The sequence below is a fragment of the Mirounga leonina genome, unplaced genomic scaffold (genome assembly GCF_011800145.1).
Source record: "Mirounga leonina isolate KUSES-001 unplaced genomic scaffold, KU_Mleo_1.0 Mir_173, whole genome shotgun sequence".
In the NCBI taxonomy this organism is placed as follows: Eukaryota; Metazoa; Chordata; class Mammalia; order Carnivora; family Phocidae; genus Mirounga; species Mirounga leonina.
This window is the reverse complement of record NW_023270447.1, coordinates 50,888,521-50,912,583: the sequence shown is the minus strand read 5'-3', so window position 1 is coordinate 50,912,583 and position 24,063 is coordinate 50,888,521. Positions and strand designations below refer to the sequence as shown.

Sequence of the window (24,063 nt, the reverse complement as noted above, 5' to 3'; positions counted from 1 at the left end):
GAGGTACAAACCACTTATGACAGCAGAGTGTGGCCAGCTGTGACAGAGGGAAGCCCAGAGGTGGCCCTTCACCAGCCTCAGGGGCAGGGCAGGCTCCCTGGGGGAAGTGATGGGTTAGCATGGCCTTGGAAGTCTTTTCGGGTCGGGAAGCCTGGTCCAGGCAGAGGCCTCTGTGTGTGAGATGTGGGAAAGGAGCTTGTTCTGCTAGCAGTGGGGAAAGAATTCGGTAGTGACTCCTTGAGGAGGCCCTCTCCAGCCCCCTTGTCCATGTAATATGTATGTCCTGCCTGGGCTTCTTCCATGGAAATAATTTGCCCTCAGCAAATTAGACATTAATTAATGAATGTCGGTAAATATTAAGCATTAAGCATCTCTTTTGGAGACGCAGCTTTGGTAGTGAGAAAAGCAAAGTCCCAGCGCCACCCTCAGGGCACAGGGCCCTTAGGCAAGTCTTTCAGATAGCCTGGGTGTCAGTTTCCTTTTTTGTGCAAGAGGGATAATTGTCCCCCACAGGGGAGGATTACATGATATTATGGATACAAAGCCATTATATAATGTAAATAAAGGCCTGGAACATGGTAGGTACTGGAAAAATTATGACAGGGAGGCTGGGAGAAAGGCGAGATGTGGGTCAAAGGGTACCAACTTTCAGTTACAAGATGAATAACTTCTGGAGACCTGGTGGACAGTGTGGGGACCACCGTTAACAACAATGTATTACCTACTTGAAATTTGCTAAGAGAGTAAATCTCAGGTGTTCTCATCCCCCCACCCGCCGCCCCAAACAGGGTAACTGTAAGGTGATGGATTGTTAATTAGCTTGATTGTGGTCATCATTCCACAATGTATACGGATGTCAAAACATCACGTTGTGTGATCTAAATACATACAACTTTTATGCGTCAGTCGCTGGGACTCTAGGGAGCCATGGGACCTGGTCACATGCTCAAGGAGTCTCCTATTTCTGCATGTCTGCACCCACTTTACAGTCTGGGAAGCGCCCTACAAGCTTTATCTTGTCCGGTTGTTCAGAAGCCCAGCGAGTTGGCAGGCGGTCCCCAGTGGCACCTCTGTTGTGGCCCATCCCTCACTGCCCCACGGCGGTGCCGAACCCCAGCCTCTCCACTCCTTGCCGGTGTCCTATTTGTGACCTCTAGAACAGGCTGTGATCTGCCCCCCGGGGGTGCGGCCCTGCCAGGTGTGGCCCATTCCCAAGCCTGGAAAGTGGTCAGAGGTCGAGGAGGGGTGTGGCTCTTAGGCCTTCCTAAAGCAGCCTCGGGTTTCCAGCCTTCGCCAGGGCCGAGCTGAACCAGGTGGGTCTCAATTTCCATTTGATCCCTTAGGGAGGGTGTGGCGAGACCCAGCTCCTGTCCTTCTCTGGGGGTACTACCCTGTATGAGCGGTGGCAGGGACAAACGGGGGTTCTGGAGTCGGAAGATTCTGGCTGGCTCTGGGCTAGTGGCTAGTGGCTGGCTACTCCTTTCTCAGCCTTAGTTTCCTTGTCTGTAACATGGGGCTATGGGGGTAGTAATGGGCCTGGTCACATATGCCAAGCAGGTTAGTGCCCTGCTGGCTTTTCCACAGAGAAGACGAGTTTTAAGAATGAGTGGTGTGCCTCCAGGCTTTGAGAGTGGTGGGGTACGTGGGGGAGGGGGCCGGAGAGAGGAAGGGGCCCAAGGACTATGACTTTGGGGCAAGGGAAGGGGCAAGCCCCACATTGCTCTCAGCACTCCTCACCCCACCTCAGGGCCCCGTGGGACTCTGAGTTTATCTGATCCCCACCCCCTTGCTTAAGACTAAGAGAAGGTGTGTCTCACCATGCAAACTGGTTCTCAGCGAGGCAGGCAGGAGAGTGGGATGGACTTCTGAGCCCACTAGGCCCTCTGGATAGGCCATTGTGGGGGTGATGATGGTGGTTGGGGTGCTGAGATCCCTTTGGTGCCGGCGGGATGGACTGTCAGAGACCACAGCACTTCCAGCTCTTTCTCCATATCACCTGGAAGGCAATCCATGGAGGGTCTCCAAAGTGCCAGGCTCTGTCTCAGAAGTCCCATGGGCTATATGATCTAATCTGCCTCCAGGGCTGGTGTCCCCCCTGCAGCACCCCGGCCAGGCTCTGGAGTCAGAAGAACCCAAGTCCACTCCCCCCTCTGCCTTTCTTTCTCTCTCTCTCTCTTTTTCTTTTTAATAAACTCTATGCCCAATGTGGGGCTCAAACTCACAACTCGGAGATCAAGAGTTGCATGTTCTTCCCACAAAGCCAGCTGGGCACCCCACCCCTCTGCCTTTTGCTGGCTGCGTGTCTTCCAGTGGATCTTTCCATGTTCCTTGTCTGAATTTCCTTTTCCTCAGCTATAAATGAGGACTCCTGCTTCAGAGTGGACTTGAGAATTCCCAAGGACTAGGCCCGGCCTACAGTCGGCGCACAATAGATGGTAGCCATAGATTTATAAAATGGCGTCTTCAAGCTTCTGCCGGGCCAGTTCTTGGGCAGCTCTCTGGCTTGGGGAGATCCCTCTCCTACTGGTTGTGTCCCATCAGCTGCCAGATGAGACCTCCGGTATCTCCCAGCTTCTAAGGCAGATAATACCCCTTTCTTGTACCCAGGTCCCCTTCCAACTACTTCCTGGTTTCTTTGCCCCCCTTTCCCAGAAAAATCTCTGCAGGAGTTTTCTGTGGTCTCTGCTTCCACTTCTTTACCTCTCACCCTGTCCCTAATCCATGACTCCTCTCCCTTCCCTCCCTCCAACCCCTTATAGCTTCTCTGCTCATCTGCTGGGACTGCTCAGCTCCTCGACCAGCAGGCACCCTTGCGGAGACCCACCCCACCTTAGTGTCCTTCCACCTCACCTGACTCCCTCTGCTTCCCTCTGTAGGCTGCTCCCTCCCACTGACCTCTAAATAGCTCTGTCTTTGCTCGCTCCTTGGACGATGTCTATTCTGTCTGCTGTGGCTCTGGGAAAAACTATCCCCACACCTAGTGGCTTAAAAAAGGAACCGTTTTACTGTATCTTAAGACTTTGTGGGTCAGGACTTTGGGCAGGGCTTGGCAGGGTGACTGTTCTGCTCTCCACGGTGTGGGGTGGAGGTTACTTGGTGGTATTCAGCTGGTGGACGGGCTGGCCTAGGGAATCCAAGACGGCATCCCTGGTATCTGGTCCCTCGGTGGGAATGGTCGGGGGCTGGGCCTAGCTGGGACTGGCCGCCCTGCTGTTCCTCCAGCAGCCAGACTTGTCCCAGATCCTCCTTGGGCTCTTTGCACCCTCTGTTCCCCTGCCTTGGAACCCTGTGCCTCCAGAGCCTTGCATGATCGCTCCTGCTTTCATTCATTCAGAGCTGGGCCGTGAAGCCTTCTTGATTACCTAGGCTGAATTAGCATCTACCACTCCACCACCTTCTCTTTTCATCACATCTGCTGTTTCTCATAGCACTTTTCAGTCTCTAAAATGATCATGTTCCTTTGCTTGTTTATTGTCTGTCTATCAGAGAATACATTTAATGTTGTATTCCCAGCATCTTAAGGGAATGAATGGGAGTTTTAAAAAAGATTGATGTTGATCCCCAGGCAGCACTGGCCTCTTTCTAGCCTTGTGCACCCCTGTATGGTCTTGTTTTGTTATTTTTTTTTTTTGAAGATTTTATTTTTTAGGTAATCTCTACCTCCAACGTGTAGCTCAAACTCAGAACCCTGAGATCAAGGGTCACAATACTCTCCCGACTGAACCAGCTATGTGCCCCTTGTCTTGATTTTATCTCTCACTGAACCCTCCTGTCCTCTGACTCAGCCAGCCCTGAGATGTGTAGCAGGAGGCCCATCACCAGGCTAAACGTAGCCCTACGCCCTCACGGTCTCCCTCCTGTCTGGTTTTCTTCCCATGCTACCCCTGCCCTCAGCTCCCCCTCACAGGGATGGGCCTTGTGCTGCCTACCACAACCCCGCTGCAGGCTGCCTCCTCCCTGTCAGCGCGACGTTCCTGCCCTGAGCACGTCCCCACCCTCAGCACCACAGAAACCTTCAGCCAGAATCGGCACTGCTGTGGGCCGATGAAATGATGAAATCGTGCGGCCGCTTCCGCAGATCCAGCCATGAAGCTAGAGCCTCCCCAGCAGCCATATCACTTAAAACAAAGTGAGGGCGACAGAAAGACAAAAATGCAGGCGGAGCCCATGAATCCTGTGCATTTCACCCCTTGGTCTTGTGTTCATAAGCTACAGCCTTTCAGGTAACCACCTGCAACCAGGTTTGTCTTCGTCCCGGCCGTTTGATCACGTGTTGAATGGAACAGACAAATGTGGTACTCCACTGGAGACCCCTCCAGGTTCAATCGAACACATTCTCACATTTTTACTGAGCATTTACAATGTTCTGGGTCTGTGCAAATGCAAACTGCACAGAATGTGTCTATTCCTGCCTCGCCATCTCTTTCCTTGCGCCTGGGATGCCGTGTTCCCAGTGAGCCCGAGCTGGTTTCCAGGGATCGCTGCCTTCTCCCCCTTTGTGAGGGGTCTCGAGCCTTTCAGGGGCCTGGGAAAGGAGATATCCTGGCAACCGTTGCGTCTGCTTCGACTGTGTGTGGACATCCGTGGGAGGCCTCTGTGGCGTGCCACAGACTTTTGCCTGTTCAGCATCTTGGCTCGTGGCTGAAGCGAAGCCCTGGTAGTTGGTAGACAGATGGCAGGTTCAACTGGCAGGGATTGTCACAGAGCAGGGCCGAGAGGGCCATCTGATGCTACCGCTGCTGGAGCTTGCCTGCCCCTTTCCTGTCCTCCCAAATCCTGGGTCCTTGTCCTCAAGCTCTGCATGGCCTCTGCGAAGGCTGCCGAGCCAGTCGTGACAGGCGTCTCTCACCCCCAGGCACTGTGCAGGCTCCTGGCGAGGCTGATTTCCTGGGTCGCTCATCATTGCCTGGATTTGTAGTAACATGAAGAGCTGACACTTTTTAATTACTTTCTCTGGGTCAGAGTCTGTGCTAAGCACCTGGCACGTATAATCTCACTGAATCCTGTCAGTGATATTATTATTCCCATTTTATAGATGTGGAAAGTGAGGTTTACAGTAGCTGCAGTACTAAAGGGCTTCAGGTTATCCAGGGAAACAGGAGGGGCCAGGACTCCAACACAGCTTCTGTCCGCCGGGCCTCGCTGTGGCCCTCCTGCCAGCTCCCTGGCCTTCCTGTTTGCTTCCTTCTTCTCTCTCTGCCCTGCTCATCCTTTCCTCCACAAGCCCTTCTCGAATTCCTCGGAGACAGTGTAGGGCACACAGGGACAGGTATGAGAAGGCCACCTTGTGGCTGGAGAACTCGGGGCTCAGGGAAGGCCCTGGGAGTGCCCAGGGAGAACCCGCGGTGCACCTGCTCAGCGCGGCAGCCTCTGCCAGAACCCAGGCCCCGCTCCGCGTCTCTGACGCTTCCACCTGGCCACTCCGGGCCTCCAAAGCAGCCTTTTGGAGTTGGTGGTCCTTTGCCAGGCTTATTCTGGCTCCTGGTTCACTCCTTGCCAGTGTAAGGAATGCATCTGCGGCTAAAGTCCTAGCTCTCACTCGGGCCACTCCTCTGCTTTGGAATGGTTTCTTGAAGACTTTGGGAGGGGGGGCAAAAGTTGGTGTGCTGTGTGAGGGGAAGCTGGGCGAGGTGGGAGAGAAGAGATGAGAGGACTGCAGACCCCGGGAGGGGGGCAGGAGAACTGGGGGCATCTGGGGCCTCCCGCCTAAGCGTGGGAGAAGGGGCCCCACCTGCCGGGGAGGACAGGACCCCATCCCTCAGCACGAGGGGCCTGCAGGGGCTGGAGAAGCAGCTGGAGCCTCAGAGGGGCCATGGTCTGCCAGCTTCCTGGGGCAGGAAGTCCTGGCTGTGTGGCCAGAATCCCTCCCTCGGGGCTGAGAGCAGCTCAGGCCTGAGGAATGTGTGCAGCGGGGGGTAGGGGGGTAGAAGGGGGCCCCTTCCTGCCCTGTTACTTCCCCCTCTGCCTCTCTTCTACTTCTGTTCCCTATCAGCCTCTGTGCTGTGACCTTATGGTTTCCCATTCTCTCTCCCCTCCCCTTCCCTTCTTTCCCTCCTTCTCTCTCTGTAATCTCTCTCTTCTTCTCCCCACTTCCCTCTTCTGACTCTTTCTCCCTCTCCGCCTTGCCGTCCTGGAGGGGCTCGGGTGCCTGCTGCTGTGCCCAGCTCCAGGGTGAGCGGGGCGTGCCCGCAGGAGCTGGGGTGCCCGTTGCCATGGTGACCCAGAGGCAGGCTGGAAGCAGTTTTGGCAGTCTGGCAGGGAGGGTGGGGAGGCCCGTGCTGAGGGGAGAGGCTGGGCTTGTTCTCCCCAGTCCCCGAAGGGCCCACCTCACCGCCAGGGGCTCCAGCATCGGGGTGTCACCCGTGAATGTAGGTCTCTGGCTGGATGCTATCTGAGCGTCTCCCTGAAGAGCCACCTCGTGCGGGCCAGTCGCACTGGGGGTCAGATTGCCTGTGTTCGGATCCCTCCTGCCTCTTCCTGGGGTTTGCTGGAGGCCGGGAAGGGAGGTGGCAAACAGTCCCAGGGCGGGGAGCTACAGGGAGGCAGGTGCCAGTGGTGTGGGGGGGCGTGGAAGAACTCTGACGGGCAGCCGGGCTCCTCACTGGAAGGGTCCGTGTGCCAAGGGAGTGAGCCCTGTCTCTGGGACTGAGCAAGCTCATGCTGGACGACCACTGAGGGGGTGTGGTAGCTGAGATCCTGAACATGGGTAATCTCACTGACGTGAGGTTTCCATGCACTGCGGAGATCTGAGGATTTACAAAGGACAGCGTTCAGCTCAGAGAGCTTGGGGCGGCCACCTCCCTCCCTCCCGGGCTGCTGGGCCTTGAACCTCCAGTAGGACCAGTGCTATGACCGTGGGCCGTGGGGCGGGGGGGCAGGGGCACGGATACCCTCGCTGTTTCCTGCAGAGGACCTCAGGGGAGGGAGCTTGTGCATATGGATTCTGGAAGGGCCAGTGGCTGGCAATGTATAGGATGCAGCAGGAACTACCCTGCCTGGCAGACGAGAGAGGCAGTTACAGCAAAGCGGCCAAGCAGCCTCAGCCTTTAAGTGAAACAGACTTGAGTTCCGGTCCCAACTCTGCACTTACTGGCTGTGCAATTTTGCACCTGTGTGCACGCGTGCACTCTCCTGTGTGTGTGTGTGTGTGTGTGTGTGTACGTACAAGTTCCCGACCCTTTCCAAGCCTCTATTTTCCCATCTGTAAGCTGCAGATAATAGCAAAGCTGATGACTGGAGCTGTGTAAAGAGGAAAAGAGATAATGCGATAATGCACACAACATACTTAGCACACTACCTGGCATATAATAAATACTGAGCGAAGGCGGTTGGCGATTGTTCTCACTGTCCTCTGCACGCCTACCCCTGCAACTTTATAAATGAGGAAACTGGGGCCAGTGAGATGAAAACATGTGCTGCCATCCCATAGGCCCTCAGTCTGGGGCGCACGGCACGGAGCGTGCCCAGTCAGTACGGAGGGGCGGGAATGGGGGTGCGGGCGGGGGGGCCGCACACAGCCAGTCCCTGGTCCGCAGCTTCCCCGCGTGCACGCTCTGCGGGCCCCGCCACCTCTCGCTGTAACAGCCCCTCCTAGGTTGCCCCGTCTAGACCTTGGCTCCTGGAGGGCAGGGCCCCACTCAGGCTTGTCCACCGGGCAGGCCCTACTCAGCCTCGCAAGAAGCGCTGGAGTAAAAGGGAGGCAGAGCCCCCACAAATTACAAAGCACTTGTCTCCCTCCTTTATAGCTCAGGACAGCTCTGCAGGGGGCTCATTAGTCTCATCTTACCAATGGGGGAGCGGGTGCGTGTTGTTGAACACGTGAGTAACTGGGTGGAGAGGAAGCGAGTTCCACGGGGCCCCCTGCACCTCTGAGGGTAGGTCTGGGACTCCCATGCAGTTGGCCCGCCTCCAGAACCCATTGGCCCACACCGCCTCCGCTCCCCACATTTCTGTTTCCCCAAAGTGAGAAACAAAGGCTGGGGGCGTCTGTGGTGGTTCAGGAGAGACAAGTCCCCATCCAGACAACGGCCCCCTCACAAAGGCACAGCACCTCACAGTTAGCTGGGTGCCTTTGGTTTGGGGACCTCCCTTAATCCTCACGCTACTCTTGGATGGAGGTGGGGTGGGGGTATATGTCTTCCCCCCCTCCCAAGGAGGAAATAACTTCTCAGTAACTTACCCAAGATCCTGACTCTAAAGACCTTTGGACAGAGATCCACCCGTGCCTCAGTTTCCCCACCCACACAAGCAAGCAGTTGTAATCAATCTCCAAAGCCCTTCTCACTCTCATGGTGGAAGAAGGGTCTGTTGTGTAGATGGAGGCAGGAGGCCAGGGTTCTGTGGTTCAAAGCTGGGGGACTGTGGGCAGGACTTGGGACTACTCTGGGCTCGGGTCCCCTGTGTACCTTGCCAGGGACCACGCCTCAAATATTTGTCCATGGGACAGATGAGGTACCGATGGGAAAGCATTCAGAAAAGGCCCTCCTCACCCTGGCTGGCTCCGGACAGCCTTCTCAGTGGGACAGGGGGAGTTTCCAAGATGACCTAGCTGAGGGGAGGTGTCAGATTTCAGACAAAGTTATTTTTACCCTTGGGGGTGGAGGGTGTCAGGTGATGTTTAGGCTCTTTCCTAGAATGGGCTGAGGGAGCAGGGGTGGGATTTAGGCCTCTGGTGGGGAACCTCACCTGACCTCATGGCTGACATTCTCCCTGGTCTACATGGGGTGACTAGTGGAGATTGGGGACCCACTGACAAACTCATTCATTTGGTCCACAGTGAGCCAGGCACTATGCTGGGCCCTGTGGATACCAGGAGTAGAGAGACAGGGCTCCTGCCTGGTGGGTCTTCAGATCCAGGCCACCCAAATACTCTCACAACTCAGTGAACGTTGTTGGAGTGGACAGCATTAGAGAGGGGAGGTACCTGGTGCCAGAAGCATGGACAGTGGGGAAGAGGTAATGGATCTGAGGGGTGAGTAGGCTTTGCAGACACAAAGAGTGCTCCAGGCCCAGGGAACAGCATGGGCAAAGGCCCTGCGGTGGGAGGTGTGACAGGGCACTCTGTGGGGCCTCATGGGGTTCTTCCTGTAAGCCAAACCCTTCATGGTTGGAAAGAGTCTTGGAGACTATCTAGTTAAACGTCCACTGGACAGATGAGGAAACTGAGGCCTACATAGCTAATAATGAAACCTATCATTTTTACCATGCCAGACACGCCTACTTCCGATACCTTTTTTAAAAAAACGTGTTTGGCGTTTTACATTTAATTTATGTTAAATTAGCAGACTTACCTGATATTCATCTAAAATGGTTTCTCTTAACAATTAAAAAAATAATTTATCAAGGTGACATACACATAATATCTAATTCACCATTTTCAAGTATACAGTGTAGTGGAACTTGGTACATTCACAATTTGGGCCACCCCCACCTCTGTCTAGATCCAAAACATTTCTGTCACTGCAAAGTAAAGCCCCTTACCCTTTAAGAAGTTTCTCCCCTGTCCTCCCCTCCCCAGCCCCTGGCAACCACCAGTCTGCTTTCTGTCTCTGTGGGTTTGTCTGTACTGGAGACTTCATGGAACCATGCAGTGGGTGGCCTTTTGTGTCTGGCTTGTTTCACTCAGCATGATCTTTCTGAAATTCAGCCATGTTTTACGTATGGCTGCTTCGTTCCTTCTCATGTCTGACTAATGTTCCATTGTATGTACATACCACAATTGGTCTATCCATTTATTCACCGATGGATGTTTGGACTGTTTCCACCTTTTGGCTATTGTGAATAGTGCTGCTATGAACATGGGTGTGGATACATTTGTTGGAGTCTTTGTTTTCCGTTCCTTTGGGTCTCTACCCAGGATTGGAGTTGCAAAGTCATACGGCGTTTCTATGCTCAGCTTTTTTTTTTTTTTTAAAGATTTTATTTATTTATTTGAGAGAGAGAATGAGATAGAAAGAGCATGAGAGGGGGGAGGGTCAGAGGGAGAAGCAAACTCCCTGCAGAGCAGGGAGCCCAATGCGGGACTCGATCCAGGGACTCCAGGATCATGACCTGAGCCGAAGGCAGTCGCTTAACCAACTGAGCCACCCAGGCGCCCACTATGCTCAGCTTTTTGAGGACCTGCCAAACTGTTTTCCATAGTGGCTCCAGCATCTTCTATCCCCCCCGCCCCAGCAGTGTACTGTGTTCTCCAGACCCTTGCCAACACTTGTTATTGTCCATGATTTTGCTTATAGCCATTCTAGTGTTCACTGTCTTTTAGAATCCTCACTGTGAGCTCAGGTTCTTTTATTTATCTTTTAGGCAGATGAGGAAGCTGAGTCATGGAGAGGTGAAATAACTTTTTCCAAGGCCTTCTGGGAAGGATGAGCTGGTGAAAGTTCCGTTAATATTCACTTTTACAGGAAGACAACTAAACTGAAAATGTCCCGTGAGGCTCTACTTCTGAAGGAGGGATGGGGCTACCCTGAGGAAAGCTTGTCCTTACCTCAGAGTTTCTATTATGCTCTGTATCCCTCCTCCCTTCCTCATCAGGTTGGGGGTGTAGGGCGGGATTAGAAAGCTGGAGGCCCTCCCATCTTCCTCTTCCATGCTGGCAGAGCATAAGAGCTTGCTGTCAGAAGAAGGGAGAAACCCAATGCCTGATCAGCCCACACCGCACTGTGTGCTCTGGACAGAGCCTCGGGGCCGTGGCCTCTGTTCTCCTTGGTCACTGACTGGCTGTGAGACTTGAAGTCATTTGCTTCCTGTCTCTGAGTCTTAGACTGGAAGAACTTCTTTCATCTTCCCCAGCCCCAAGGCCCCGTGAAAGTTCTAGAGAGATGTAAATGTGGACTCCGGCTGGTGGGTCTGGGATTGCCTTAAACTCTACCATTTCCCAGGGGCTGCTCAGAAGCAAGGTATCTGAGTTGGCTCATCAGTAAAATGGGTAGAATAATAATGCCTCACAGGGTAGATGTAAAAATTACTGAGATAATCCCTATGAAATGTCCTAGCACAGAACTCCATACATAGCAGGTGTTTAATAAATGTCGAACCAAGTGAATGGCACATAGGAGGTGCTTACTACAAAATACTGGTTTAATTTTCTACCTTTCCCACCCCATAATCTTGACAAATGTCAAGTACCGGCACAGCCTGTAGCCAGAAGTAAAATGGGGATGTTTGTAGAGAGCACTGGGGACCATTATTTATCCTGTAGAACGCAGATACGAGCTGATGTTACACGACAATCAGAAACCAATGGAACAGCCCACTGGGGTCCTCCTAGCCCTTAGGCTGGCTTCCTGGATGAGAGCTCTCTCTTTTTATCTACAAGTTTGGTAACCACTGCTACCCCTTTTCGCCTTTTTTTGTCTGCCGGGAACCTCAGGGCAAAATGCAATTCTCTATGGCAGCATTTTTGAGCAATTGGATTCCTAACATAGTCCTCTCTTCCCTTATTTGGTTCCTCAGCTTTGTTTGCATTTTGGCTCTGGGTGCCAGATGGGGTCTGTGTGCTGTGCACGTGCAGACTGCCTCAGAGCCTTTTTTGGGAGGAAGGTAGGGCGTGGGCCTGAAGGGGAATTTGGGAGGTTGACAAATGCTCCTGCTTTTGCTGGTGTGGAAGCCGCCAGGAGGACACCCTGGTTTCTCTGAGAGGCTGGATCCCTCTTTGTGGGGCCGGGCCGTCTGGTTTGGACAGCTTCCTTTCAGTGCTTAGAGTGGCCTGGCTCAGACAATCAGGCCTTTCATGAGACCTGGCCAGTGGCTCCTGGGGCAGTCCAAGGCTGCTTCTCCCTGCGCCCCACCTCGGGGCCTGCCTGCTGGTCCCCACCCCCTCAGGAAGTGGGGAGGGAGGAACAGGGGCTTTGCAGTCTCCTATCCAGGCTGGAATTTTTGTTCCACTGTCACTAGCTTGAATTCTCACAGAGCCTCACAACCTTTCCCCTCACAGGGTGGCCCTGAGGTTCTGGTGAACTCAGGTGAGAAAGTACTATGTTTGGGGCTCTCCTGGCTGTATTTCTGTAGAAAGCCCAAACTCAGCTTTATGATGCTAACGGTAAATGCTCGGTCAATGCCGGCCCTGTGGTGGGTATGCACTAGCCTCACTCAGTCCCGTTTAATTTCATCCCCACAATGACACGTAGAGGTAGGTGTTAGAATCCCGTTCTTACAGATGAGGAGACTGAGGCCCACAGAGGTTGAGCAGCTTGCCCAAGGTCACACGAGTTAGTTGTGGAACCGAACTTGAACCCAGGCCAGGCCGACTCCTAAGGCCTGTGTACAGACAGCCTCATGTCATGGTGGGTCGGTTGAGAGGTCACGCAAGCCTGCTCCTTCCTGCCAAGACAGGTGGGTCTCCTCTGCTCTAGGCCTGTTGTTCCAGATGGTTCTTGAAGGCACTAAGATCTCTCTGCTGGCTGGTCTCATTTCCTGGCTCATCACTGTAGGCCACACCTTTCTCCAGGAGTCTTCCACAGTTCCTGGAGACTCCTTGGCCCCTGTCCCTCTGACTCCACCTAGTACTTTCCACCCACTTCCTTTGGCCCCATGGGTCGCATCACCCAAGCCACTGTCATTCTACTCTCCCTTTCTGCTGTTCTTCATGTCCTTTCTGCCTCGTCTTCAAGCCTCAGCTCTAGAGCCACCCTGTCTCTCGCACTTTCCTTCCTTTTCCTCTTTCGTAGGTGTTTTTTGGCATCTGCGCTGTGGCAGGCCTGAGTCTGTCCCTGTCCCGTGGGAATGCCTGTCTGATGGCGGAGGTGGCTCACAAAACAGTGACCACACAGCCTGGTTAGGGCTGTGATAGAGACAGACGAGGTTGCGGGGCCAGGGAGGCCCTAACTCTCTCTGGGGAAGAGGTAGTGGGGGCTTGAAGAGGGTGGATGAAGGGCTCACCTGGCGCATAGGGCAGATAAAGGGATCCTAGGCAGAAGCAGCACCCACATGGTGGGGGGATGGAGCTGGGTGAGAGTGGTGCTCTGAGGAATGGCATGTGGTCTCTAGCTTGGGAGAGCAGCTGCAGGACCCGCAGAGTGGAGCCTTGATCCTGAGAGCAGCAGGGAGCCATTGAGGAATCTTGAGCAGGGGAGGTGTCTGGTCAGGCTTGCTCTTCAGAAAGGTCTGTGTGGTCCTGAGGGACAAATGAAGTCCCACAGTGGGGGGAGTTATAAAGACTGGACCTAGTGTCCCTGCAAGGCAGGATACGGAAAGCTATGGTTGTCATGTTGGTGGATTTGCTGTTGGAAAACACGGGCCTGGTGCTTGTGGAAGCTAGAAGGAGGTGGAGAGACTGGAGGCCTGTGGACAGGCTGTGGGAACAATCTAGTGAGCTAGCAGTGCCTAGGGGGGACCTGAGGGTTTAGGGAGGTGGGCCTACAGTGGGGTCAACAGTCCTCACCCTCTGTCTTCCTTGTGAGGATCCAGTGGGGTGGTAGACATGAAAATCGGTTTGTGAAGCAGGGACATGGGACTTGGTAGTTGGAAGAGAGAGGAAATCGGGGTTAAGTCTGTTGGTATGGGGTTGCTGTCACAGGAGGGCTCATCCTGGCTCCTCAGCTGTGTGACCCAGGGCCAGCCTTTCCCTCTGTGTGCGTCATTCTCCCTAGCTATGAAGGATTGGGTGAAGTGGTCCCTCCTGCTCTGACCCAGCAGGTCTGTGACATGGCTGTGGCCCAGGAGGAGGGACACAGGGCCCATGGTGTAGCCAGCTGAGGCCAGGTCTGGGCTGACCAAATCTGGCCAGGTCTGCTGTGGTCTGGGGCCAGTGTAGGCACATCTACCCTCTGAGAGGGCACAAACTCTGACCCCCAGATGCCCTCCCCACCTTCATAGCAGGCTCTGCCCTCCCAGGCAGCTGTCTTGGCTCAGCCTGGCCTGGCCGCCCCAGGCCTTGACTCCATCCAGGGCCTCTGCTCTCCCCGTGACTGGCCCTGGGAGGAGTGACCTGGCTCTGGGGCCCCATTGGCTGAACGTGGTCTGGGCTGCACACGCCCCTGCCTCCCAGGCTGGCTGCCTGCCCAACTTGGGATGGGAGGAGGGCCAGCCTGGCCTGCCATGACATGGGCAAACTGCCTTGGAGCTAAGGAAGGAGTTGGAGTCTGAGAGGCCGTGCCTGGAGCCACTGGTGCTGCTCTGTCCCCTCCACTCATGCTCCAGCCCAGGGGCTCTGCGCCCCTCTCTTGGATGAGAGTGGGGGATGGCCACAGTGGGTCTTGTCCCTCAGTTTGCCTGGGAGCTCAGCCCTGCTCAGAGGAGCATGGTATTTCCTGTCTGATAGCATGGCAGGACCTCTCAGCTTTCTCAATGGAAATGTCAGCTGGGCATGCGAGAATCCTGTAGGGGCAGAGTCCAGTCCTGGAACGAGGACCGGGGGTGCTTTAGGGATTGGCAATCTTCCCCTGCCCCTGCCTGCCCAGTGAGTGACAGATGAAGTTCAGGAGAGGCAGGGACGTGCTCAGAATCACATAGCACCAGAGGGACAGGGCTAGGATTTGAACTCAAGTCTGTCTCTGCTCATCCCTCCACAAACCTTTGATGAGGTCCTACTGTGGGCCAGGCCCTTCTAAGCATGAGCACTAGAGTAGGAGCTTCTCAGAGGGAATGGACCAGTTTATCTTTGTTCTCTTGACGTTTGGTCTCAGGGCACAGGGGAAGTGCTCAGTGAATGAATGAATGAATGAATGAATGAACAAATAAGGCAAAGATCCTGCCTCCTCCAGGCCTGTAGAGTCCAATGGGAGGGTAGCGACTCCTTTTCATAGAACAGGAAATAGGAGGCTGTTGAGAGTGGAGACTGACCAGGTGAAAAGCAGAGGGAGGACTGGAACTCAGATGTCCCACCTGCTGGTCTAGGGCTGTTTCCATCCTCACTTTCCACATCTGTAAAATGGGGTCAATAGTCCTCACCCTCTGCCTTCCTTGTGAGGATCCAGTGGGGTGGTAGACATGAAAATCGGTTTGTGAAGCAGGGACATTGCGTGTAGGGCTTCCTTGTGTGCATGCCTGGAACTGCCCAGAAATCCCATTATGTTCTGCTCCCTTTCTTCTGACCGCTTACCCTTTGCATCTTGCTTCCCCCATTTCCCTAGCTTGCTCTATGGCTTCTTTCTGGAATGTTCTGCCCAGAACCCCTAGCTGTGGGACAGGTTGGGAAGAGTACGGGTGACTGGAGTCTCTCTGCCTCCTCCCTCTACCATCTCCCGCACCCAGAAAGGCAGCCATGCAGCCACATCTATGTGGGCCTCCAATGCACAACAGGCCGGAAATGCCTTGGCAGTGGTTACCATGGTGACAGGTCCTGCTGCTTGGACCACAGTGGTCTGCCAGACACCTGCAGGAGCCTGCAAGCCTGGCAGCCTGGCACCCTGCAGGGCCTCTTCCCAGGCTGAGTGCTCCTGGGGCTGCCTCGTCTCTCTCCTTGATGCCGAGCACTGTACCTCATACCCAGGCGTTCTCAGGAATGAGCTGCCTCTCTGGGGACCCATAAGCTGTCCTGGGTCAGACAGGCCTGGTTTGAATCCCAGTTCTGCTACTTGGGGGTCGGTGACCTTGAACAAGTCACCTTGGCGTGTTTTGAATTTGTTAAATTGGCTATGGAGCCTCATGGGGGAACTTAGCCAAGGAGGACAGACCCCAGCACAAGAGCCATCCTTGCTCCCGTCTGCAGCTGTGGTGGGGTCAGTGTTGGGTCGTGGCACTGGGGCATCTCAGCCCCAGCAGTAGACAGTGTAGTGTGGTGGGTAGGACCTCAGACTCTGTAGCCAGACCTTGGGCCACAGCCGTGCTCGCCACTTCCTGGAGCCTCCCCTGCAGAGTGAGGGTAGCGATGAACCCACCTCAGGGGTTTGTTGAGTGGATAAAATGGAATTGGGACATGCGAAGTGCTTAGAAGAGTATTTGACGCCTAGGAAGCGTGCTGTAAATGTTGGCAGCAACTGTCCCAGTGGCCACGAGAATTGGAACTCGTGTCCCTTCTCTCACACAGGCAGGGGTACTCAGCTCTCGTTCACAGCCTGTTAGGGAGAGCGGGCCAGAGAGACAGGAGGCCCCCTTCCTCATCCCACCCCATCCAGAGTACTGCCAGGTCCCCCCCATCCCTTCTGCCTGGGGACAGGCAAGCTAGGCCCTGGGCAGAAACTCCACCTCCAGTCCGAGTTTGAGGACTTTCTCTGCTGTTCCTCCAGCCGGCTACTGCTGTCGCCCTGGCCTGGATCAGACAGCTGGTTGGTGGCGGCCCAGAGCCCTCCTGGTCAGGAAAGCCAAGTGCTGGGGACAGATGAACACCCAACTGAGGTGCCACCTCTGATGTCATCTGAAGAATGAGGGAGCCCGAGGAAGGGCGCTCAGGGGGTGAAATAGGAGCTGCTTCTGGGGACACTATATTGGGGACAGATCCCCAGACCTGACTGCTAGAGTGCTCACCAGGCCTCCCTGCATGGGGAGGGGCGGGGATCTTTCAAGAATGAAGGTCAGTCTGAGGCACAACTTTAGCAAGCTGGCCCACGAGCCGAAGGGAGGACTGAATCTCTCTCCCCCTCCCTCAGGCTCAGCCAAGGTCCTGCTAACATGGAGTTGGTGTCCAGAAGGAAGCTGGGCGGAACTGGCATCCAGTGAGCCCCCTGGGCTCCGAGTGCCTGGGCTGGAGGGGGGTGGCCGCTCTTGGAGTTGGGGTCTGGTGGGAGGTGGCCCCGGGGTGCTCTCCGCTCCCCCTCTGGCGCTCAGTCTTGGGACGCGCAGACCTGGGAGAGCCTGCAGCGAGCTGACCTTTCTGTCCCCACCTTTTCCCAGGGCATCGCGTCTGTGTTCTCGGGCCGCACGTCCCGGAAGTCAGCCTCTCGCGCAGAGCACGCCGACGGTGCCATGGTGGACAGTGAGGGGTACCGGAGCCCCACGGAGGTGCAGATGAGCCAGATGGTGCTGCCTTGCCACACCAACCAGCGCGGCGAGCTGAGTGTCGGGCAGCTGCTCAAGTGGATCGACACCGCCGCCTGCCTGTCCGGTGAGGCTCCGCCTGGCACGGTGCCCTCCCGCCGGTGGCCGCCACCCCGGGGAGAGGCCTCGATCCTCGATCATCAGAGATGGTCACTGTCCCCCCGAGCGCCACGCTCATTCCTCATCCTGCTCTCTGCTCACGCTGGTCCACCTGCCGGAAATGTCCCCTCCCAGTTCTCGATGCTCAGCTCGGGCCCACCCTCTCTCCCCCAGACGCCCACAGCTCTGAGGGCTGGCCTGCACCCTCGGGTCCCTGCTCCCACACAGTGCCGCCTCAAGTGGGGCTGCCCCAGGCTGGCCTGAGGGCGCCGTGAGCCAGGGCCACGGCTGCCTGCCTTCCTGAGTTGAGTGGAGCTGAAGCGAGCTCATTCCTCTCCTTGGGGAGGCTGAGTGTTCTCCAACCCACAGGGAGCTCGCAGCCCAGTGGGGGCACAGACAGGTGACTTCCCTGCACTGCTTGATGGGGGCTGGGCAAGAGGCACAGTTGGGTCTGTGGGAGAACAGATCAGAGGCCCTGCCCCTGCCCCAGCAGGGGAGGGATTCCCAAGGGACTAAGGCGGCGGCGGTGAGCACAGTCCCGAGGGTAAGAGTGACTCAGCCAACAAAACAGAGGTGGGTGAAGCCCACGGCAGAGGCCAGAGGCGTGGCACCTGGGAGAGCTGGGAAGTGGAATAGCCCAGGGTGATCACTCAGTTGTTCAACAGCCGCTCATTGGGTGTCTACCTCGGGCCAGGCACTGCTCCCGGCCCAGGGCCCAGCAGTGAACAAGACGGGCAAAACTCCCGGCCCTCAAGCGACTTGCCGTCTCCCAGCAGGGAGAGACACCAGACAGACAAAACCAAGATAAACAAAGAGGGTCAGTGTGTATTAGTAATCGAGGTGAAGAAAGAGGAGGGCGGGGGTGTGGGCCAAGAGGCACAGCCTTAGCTCGGGCCACCTGACCATCGCTCAGAGGCCTGGTGACATGGGGATGCTGCTAATGCACGGCTTTCTTCCGATACCAGCCGAGAGGCACGCTGGCTGCCCCTGCGTCACCGCTTCCATGGACGATATCTACTTTGAGCATACCATTAGGTAAGTGGCCCGCCCTGCTCTTGGTCCCCTTGGTCTGCCCACCACAGAGCCGGGGCCCCTCCTCCATCTCCCCACCTGGTCGGCCTGTGAGCTGCCTGGAACCCTGGAATCTGACTCGACTGACTGAGGGCCTCTGCAGAGCAGGTACAGGCCCGTCTGCAGGGGTCTGGGGGACCCATGGGCCAGGAGCTGGCCTGCTGCTGGGTGCTGTGGGGTGGGTTCCCGTGACCAGGTTTGCGGTTGGACGTTGCTGAGGCGGCATCGTGGGGTGCTGTGTGACTTCGGGGAAGTCAGTCTCTTTCTCTGGGCCTCAGTTTTCTTATCTGCCAAATGGAAGGGATTAGACTTAATCGGTGCTTGTCCTTTGGAACTTGGATATTCTCTGGGGGCTGTTGGTCACTGGACTGTAGAAAGGTTTCTAGGCAAGGTCCTTTGGCAAAGCCTGAGTCAGAAGCTTGGGCCATTCAACCTCTGCTTACATACCTTCTGGAGCGAGGAGTTCACTACCTCACAGTTTTGTTTTGTGGTTGCCTTTTAAAATGTCTATCCCGGTTAGAAAACTCTCCATCACCCTGTGCCAAGCTTTGCCTCCACTTAGCTTTGCTGGGACTCATGGAGCATGCCAAGCCCTTGGCCCAGGACAGGCCGCAGGGGGTGCACAGTGTTCTGGCCTCCAGGACCGCTCCTGAACTCAGCATCAGTGCCTAGGACACCAGACGCCAAGGGCTGATTCAGGGCTTTCTGGGTACCCAGCATGTTGCGGTTAAGGAGAGAATTTGGCCAATCCCTGTCTTCATTTATTCGGTCCTTTGTCACGACTAGCATCTGTTCCGGACCAAGGCCCATTCTGGGTTTGGGGTATGCAAAGTCAACTGGAGCATAGTGCTTGTGCCCCAGGAACTCCCATTTGTCAGGAGGCAAATGTAGAAACATAATTTCAATTCAGAGGGGTACCTGCCTTGCTAATAATGAACTCTCACATATGGATGCTTTGTAACACTTTTTCTAAATATCTTTTATTTCAGTTTTTGATGTACAAAAAAGTTGTATCTCAGAAGATCATAGGGAGAGTTCCTACGTATCTCACACCCAGCACCCAGTTTCCCTATTATTAACATTTTAATTAGTACAGTACCTTTGTCACTATGAATGAACTAATATTGATGTGTTATTTGTAATGCCTTTTTAATACATTAACTCATTTAATCCTCGGAACAATGCTACGAGGTTCTGGCTATTAGTATCCTCATTTTACAGATGAAGAAACTGAAGGTCATACAGCTAGTGGAGGACCCAGGAGCCCCAGAGCTCTTGTTTTTAACCAATGGGCCACATTTCCTATATGTCTGGGGGTGAGTGTGATGGCATAGAGGGTAGTCAAAGGGGGCGCCCTGGAGGAGGTGTTCGAGCTGGCTTCAGTACCATCAACACCATATGTATGACATTCTGAAGGCCAGAGGAGCTGTGTCTGGGCCAGTTCTAGGTCTCTGCTGCCAACACAGTTTTTGGCACTCAGAGGAGGCAGGGAAGAGAGGGCTGGGGGTAGGGAGTGGGCATGCATGATGGATGTACCTGCTGCAGGACTCAGAGAGTGAAGGTGAGTCTGGGCCAAGGAGGGTGTGTGTGGGAGGAGAAGCCAGAAAGGATCCTGGGAAGGAGGGCAAGCTAGGGATGGGTCAGGAGCAAGGTTGGTGAGGAAAGGCCTGGCTGCCCCTGAGGCAACCTGCAGAAGGTTTTTTGGTTTGTTTTTGTTTTTGCCATTTAAAAATATTTCAAAATGTATCTCTAAGTGGTAAGAACTCCTTTAAGCATAACCTCAACATCATTGCTACACCTAAACAAAATTAGCAATAATTTCTCGTGAACATCAAATAGCCAGTCAGCATTCAGGGGCTGTCTCCTAATTTTGTTTTTATTTTGTTTTGCTTTATAATTATTTTTGTTGTTCAAGTCAAGATGCAGATAAGGTTGCAACTGATTGCTGTGTCTCTTAAGTCTTTTTTTTAAGATTTTATTTATTTATCTGACAGAGAGAGAGACAGGAGAGAGGGAACACAAGTAGGGGGAGTGGGAGAGGGAGAAGCAGGCTTCCCACTGAGCGGGGAGCCCGATGCGGGGCGTGATCCCAGGACCTTGGGATCATGACCTGAGCCGAAGGCAGCCACTTAACCGACTGAGCCACCCAGGCACCCCTCTTAAGTCTTTTTTATCTATAGGTGCTCCCCACCCCCGCCCAGCACCCTGTCCCCTCACCATCTCTCTCCTTTTTTCCTCAGAATTTATTTGTGGAGGAGACCTGGTTGTTTGCCCTCTCAAGTTCTCCACCATCTGGGTTTTGCTGTTAGCATCACTGTGGTGTCATTTAATATGCTCCTCTGTTCCCTGCCAGTAAATTGGTCCCGGGGAAGGGCTTGCACAGGGCTCAGATTGTTTGCAGGAGCTGTCTTTCTGTGATGTGAGGAACACCCAGAGGGTGTGTTGGGGAGCTAGACTAGGCGGAGGCTGGGCAGTGACCCTGGGGAAGGAGCCAGTTTTGGCCTGAGCTGTGGGATGGAAGAGTCAGGAGGAAAGAGGAGCTCGGGAGTCCAAATGGTTGTCTGCCTGGCTTTGGGGGAAGCTAGTCAGGGGGAGGGAGAGCCGGGGCCAGGGGCAAGGAGGGGAAGAGGAGGAGGAGGAAGAAGAAGAAGAGGGGGAAGAGGAAAAAGAGGAGGGAGAAGAGGAAGAGACACAAGTATCTCTTTTTGGAGGTGCCTGGGTGGCTCAGTCGTTAGGCATCTGCCTTCAGCTCAGTTCATGATCTCAGGGTCCTGGGATCGAGCCCCACATCGGGCTCCCTGCTCGGCAGGGAAGCCTGTTTTTCCCTCTCCCACTCCCCCTGCTTGTGTTCCCTCTCTCGCTGTGTCTCTCTCTGTCAAATGGATAAATAAAATTTAAAAAAAACAACAAACAAAAAACCCCACAAATCTCTCTTTTTTTTTTTAGCACCACAGAAAATAGGCTTATTTTTTATTTTAGGGATCATGGAAATTTTTTCCTAATTTCTTATCATGAAAACTCTTAAAACTCTAGAAAACTTGAATAGTGCAATGGTCACCACCAGTGAGATTCAAGAGTTAACATTTTTTTTTGCTAAATATGCTTTATCTATATATGGATAAATAAATACACATACTTCTCTCTCTCTTTTTTCAACTATTTGAAAGTAAGTTGCAGACATCTTGATACTTCATCCCTCCACGTGTCAGCGTGCATCTCCTAGAAATGACAGTCCTTCCATGCCGATTAGGACTGCTGACAGAATCAACAGAAATGGACAAGTCCTTGGCAAACATGAGCTTCTGTTATTTATGGGGGGCCAGGCCTGGCGCTGGCTCTGTCACATCCCCTCTCACTTGACCCTCAGTAGTCGTGCATCTCGGTACTTTACAGACAAGGAGATAGGCTCAGAGAGGCAAAGTGACTCATCCAAGGTCACGCAACTCAGGAGTGTGACAGTCATGCTGGAGCTGGACTGGAACCCAGGCCCATGTGGTTCTTCCCGCTGTGTCCACTGCCGCCCTTCGACAGGCAGGCCCCTTGGAAGGGACCCTTCCTAGTTTTGGCGAGGAGGCTGTGTATTTGAGGAAGAAATTTGCACAGTGCTCTCTATGTTTGTGAGCCAAGGCACAGAGAGATGAAAGGACTTGCTCAAGGTCGTCCCAGCCCCTGTCTGGCTCCTTATCCTCGTCTATCCTCTGGGCACCCTCTGCTGCCCCTAGTTAGACACGGAGCAGGCAAAGTGGCTCCTCTAGGGATTCTGCCTGTTCATCCGGACATGGGAATTATTCCAGAGGGACAGGCTGCAGCTGGAAAGAGTGGGGCCACTGTAGTGCACAGAACAGTGTAGAACCCTGGCTCTGTTACCTTTTAGTCGGGTGACCTTGGGCAGATGGCTTCCCGCTCTGATGTTCAATCCCCCTAAACCTACCTGGCAAGCTAATCTGGAGGCTCTAATGAGGTAATGCACGGTGCTTGGCACGGAGTAGGCTTGGCACAGAGTAGGCGTTCTTTAAATGTTTCCATTTTCCTTCCCACCCTCTGTTTATAACCCCTTGCACTTAGTAGGCATTCAAAAGATGTGGAGTGCATTGATCCAGTAGGCCACTATTTATGGAGGACCTACCCTGTGCCGTGTGCTAGGCCTTGAAGCGTCAATGGGGGGCAGGACAGATGTGATCCTGGCCCCAGTGGAGTTTAAGGGTTGTGGGGGAGACAGAGGTGCATCTGTTGGAAGAAATGTCAGGAGGGTGAATCTTATCGAGTGACAGAGGGGAAGGGCAGGTTCCCTGAGGAGGGAACTGTCGAGCCTCAAGCAAAGAGAAGCTTGAACATTCATTGGACAAGGGAGAGATGAATGAAATCGTGCCACTTCTCTCAGCCTCCGCCTCCCCACCTGTAAAATGAGGTGCTAACGCTGTCTCGCCAGCTTGCCTTGAGGACTCAGTGACATTGCTGATGTGAACATGGTCTGTAAGCCATGACATTGCCCTGCCAGTTCCCCCAGCAGAGGCCCTACAAGTATCTGGGGCCCCTCTTCCTTCCCTCTCTCCCTTCTGGAAGGCCCACCTCCTGCTTTTCTCTCCCCAGTGTCGGACAAGTGGTGAATATCAAGGCCAAGGTGAACCGGGCCTTCAACTCCAGCATGGAGGTGTGTGGGGTCGTTGCTGCCTGGTGGTGGGTAGCGGGGTGGCTGGGGTTTCTACCTCCTCTCCCTTCTCCGCCCCCAGCCTGGGCACACTCACACTCACAGGGCCCTGGTGGAGGCAGCAGAGTTCAGGAACAGCTGGCCGGGCTGGGAGGATCCTAAGGCTCTTCCTGTCCAATACCCCATAACACAGAAGGGAAAACTGAGGCCCAGGGAGGGGAAAAGACTTGCCCCAGGTCACCAGGTCACATAGATTCCAACCTGAGACTTGACTCTCAGCCTCCTCGGTCTTCACATCTCACCTCAGACCCTCTTCAGCAGCAGGTGGTCATGGGAAAGCGGGGAAGACGGCCGCTGGGCCTGACCCTGGAGGCAGCAGGGCTGGAGCAGAGAGAGCCTGGACTTCAGTGCATTAGCTTACCTCCCACAGCCTCTGTCTTCCCATCGGTGAAACGGGAGCATGATTCCTGTGCTGCAGGGTTCTTAAGTGAGCCCTGTGAGCTCTGGGGGAGAGACTCTCTTTCCCACCTGTGGATGGCAGTCCCGGGCAGCTTCCCCTAGCCGGGCCGCTGGTTACTGAGGGGCCACTGAGGCTGGGAGGGCAGAGTCCTGACTGCCTCTGGGTACCCTCTGGACACCCCCCCAGATGTCTGTCTTTTCAGTGTAGCCAACATTTTACCTACTTTAAGTCCTTTCCTAGATACAGTCTCATTTTCATTCTCTCCTAGGTATGATCATTCCCATTTCTTTCTTTCATTCATTCATTCATTCATTCATTCATTCATTCATTCATTCATTCATATTTTAAGTAGGCTCCATGCCCAATGTGGGGCTTGAACTCACAACCCTGAGATTAAGAGTCACACGCTCTATCCACTGAGCCAGCCAGGCGCCCTGTGCTCACTCCCATTTTATGGATGAGGAAACCAAGGACCACAGAAGGGAAGTGACTTGCCCAAGGCTTTCCAGGGATCCTGGGGTAGAATCAGAACCTGTCTCAGGTTTCTGGCCTCCTAATCTCAGTAGGTGATACAGAAACATGAGGCCTGGCCTGGGGCAGGCCTTCCTGTCTCATGGATTGTGGAGCCTCAGGTTGGGGCCTCCATTTCTCCCCTCCTCACTCCTCCTACCTTTTCTTCCTGTCCAGGTTGGCATCCAGGTGGCCTCTGAGGACCTGTGCTCTGAGAAGCAGTGGAGTGTGTGCAAGGCCTTGGCCACCTTTGTGGCCTACCGGGAGCTCTCCAAGGTACGGGGCTACACCTGGCCGCTCCATGCTGCTGGGCCACCTGGCTGCTTGTCATGGCAGGCCAGGACCAGGGTGATGAGGTTGG

General features: G+C 54.5%; 1 protein-coding gene and 1 non-coding gene across 2 annotated transcripts in view; one reads left to right on the top strand and one right to left on the bottom strand.

Moving 5' to 3' along the window:
• ACOT11 (acyl-CoA thioesterase 11) overlaps nt 1–24,063 on the top strand; it is a 42,454-nt gene that overhangs the window by 5,611 nt on the left and 12,780 nt on the right. The window contains exons 2-5 of the mRNA XM_035018473.1: nt 16,771–16,981; nt 17,979–18,048; nt 22,675–22,735; nt 23,880–23,978. Of these exons, the coding sequence (XP_034874364.1) occupies nt 16,771–16,981; nt 17,979–18,048; nt 22,675–22,735; nt 23,880–23,978 (441 nt within the window). The remainder of the gene's footprint in view (nt 1–16,770; nt 16,982–17,978; nt 18,049–22,674; nt 22,736–23,879; nt 23,979–24,063) is intronic.
• TRNAK-CUU lies at nt 23,551–23,623 on the bottom strand. Its single transcript has one exon. It is a non-coding gene; the product is annotated as a tRNA-Lys (tRNA).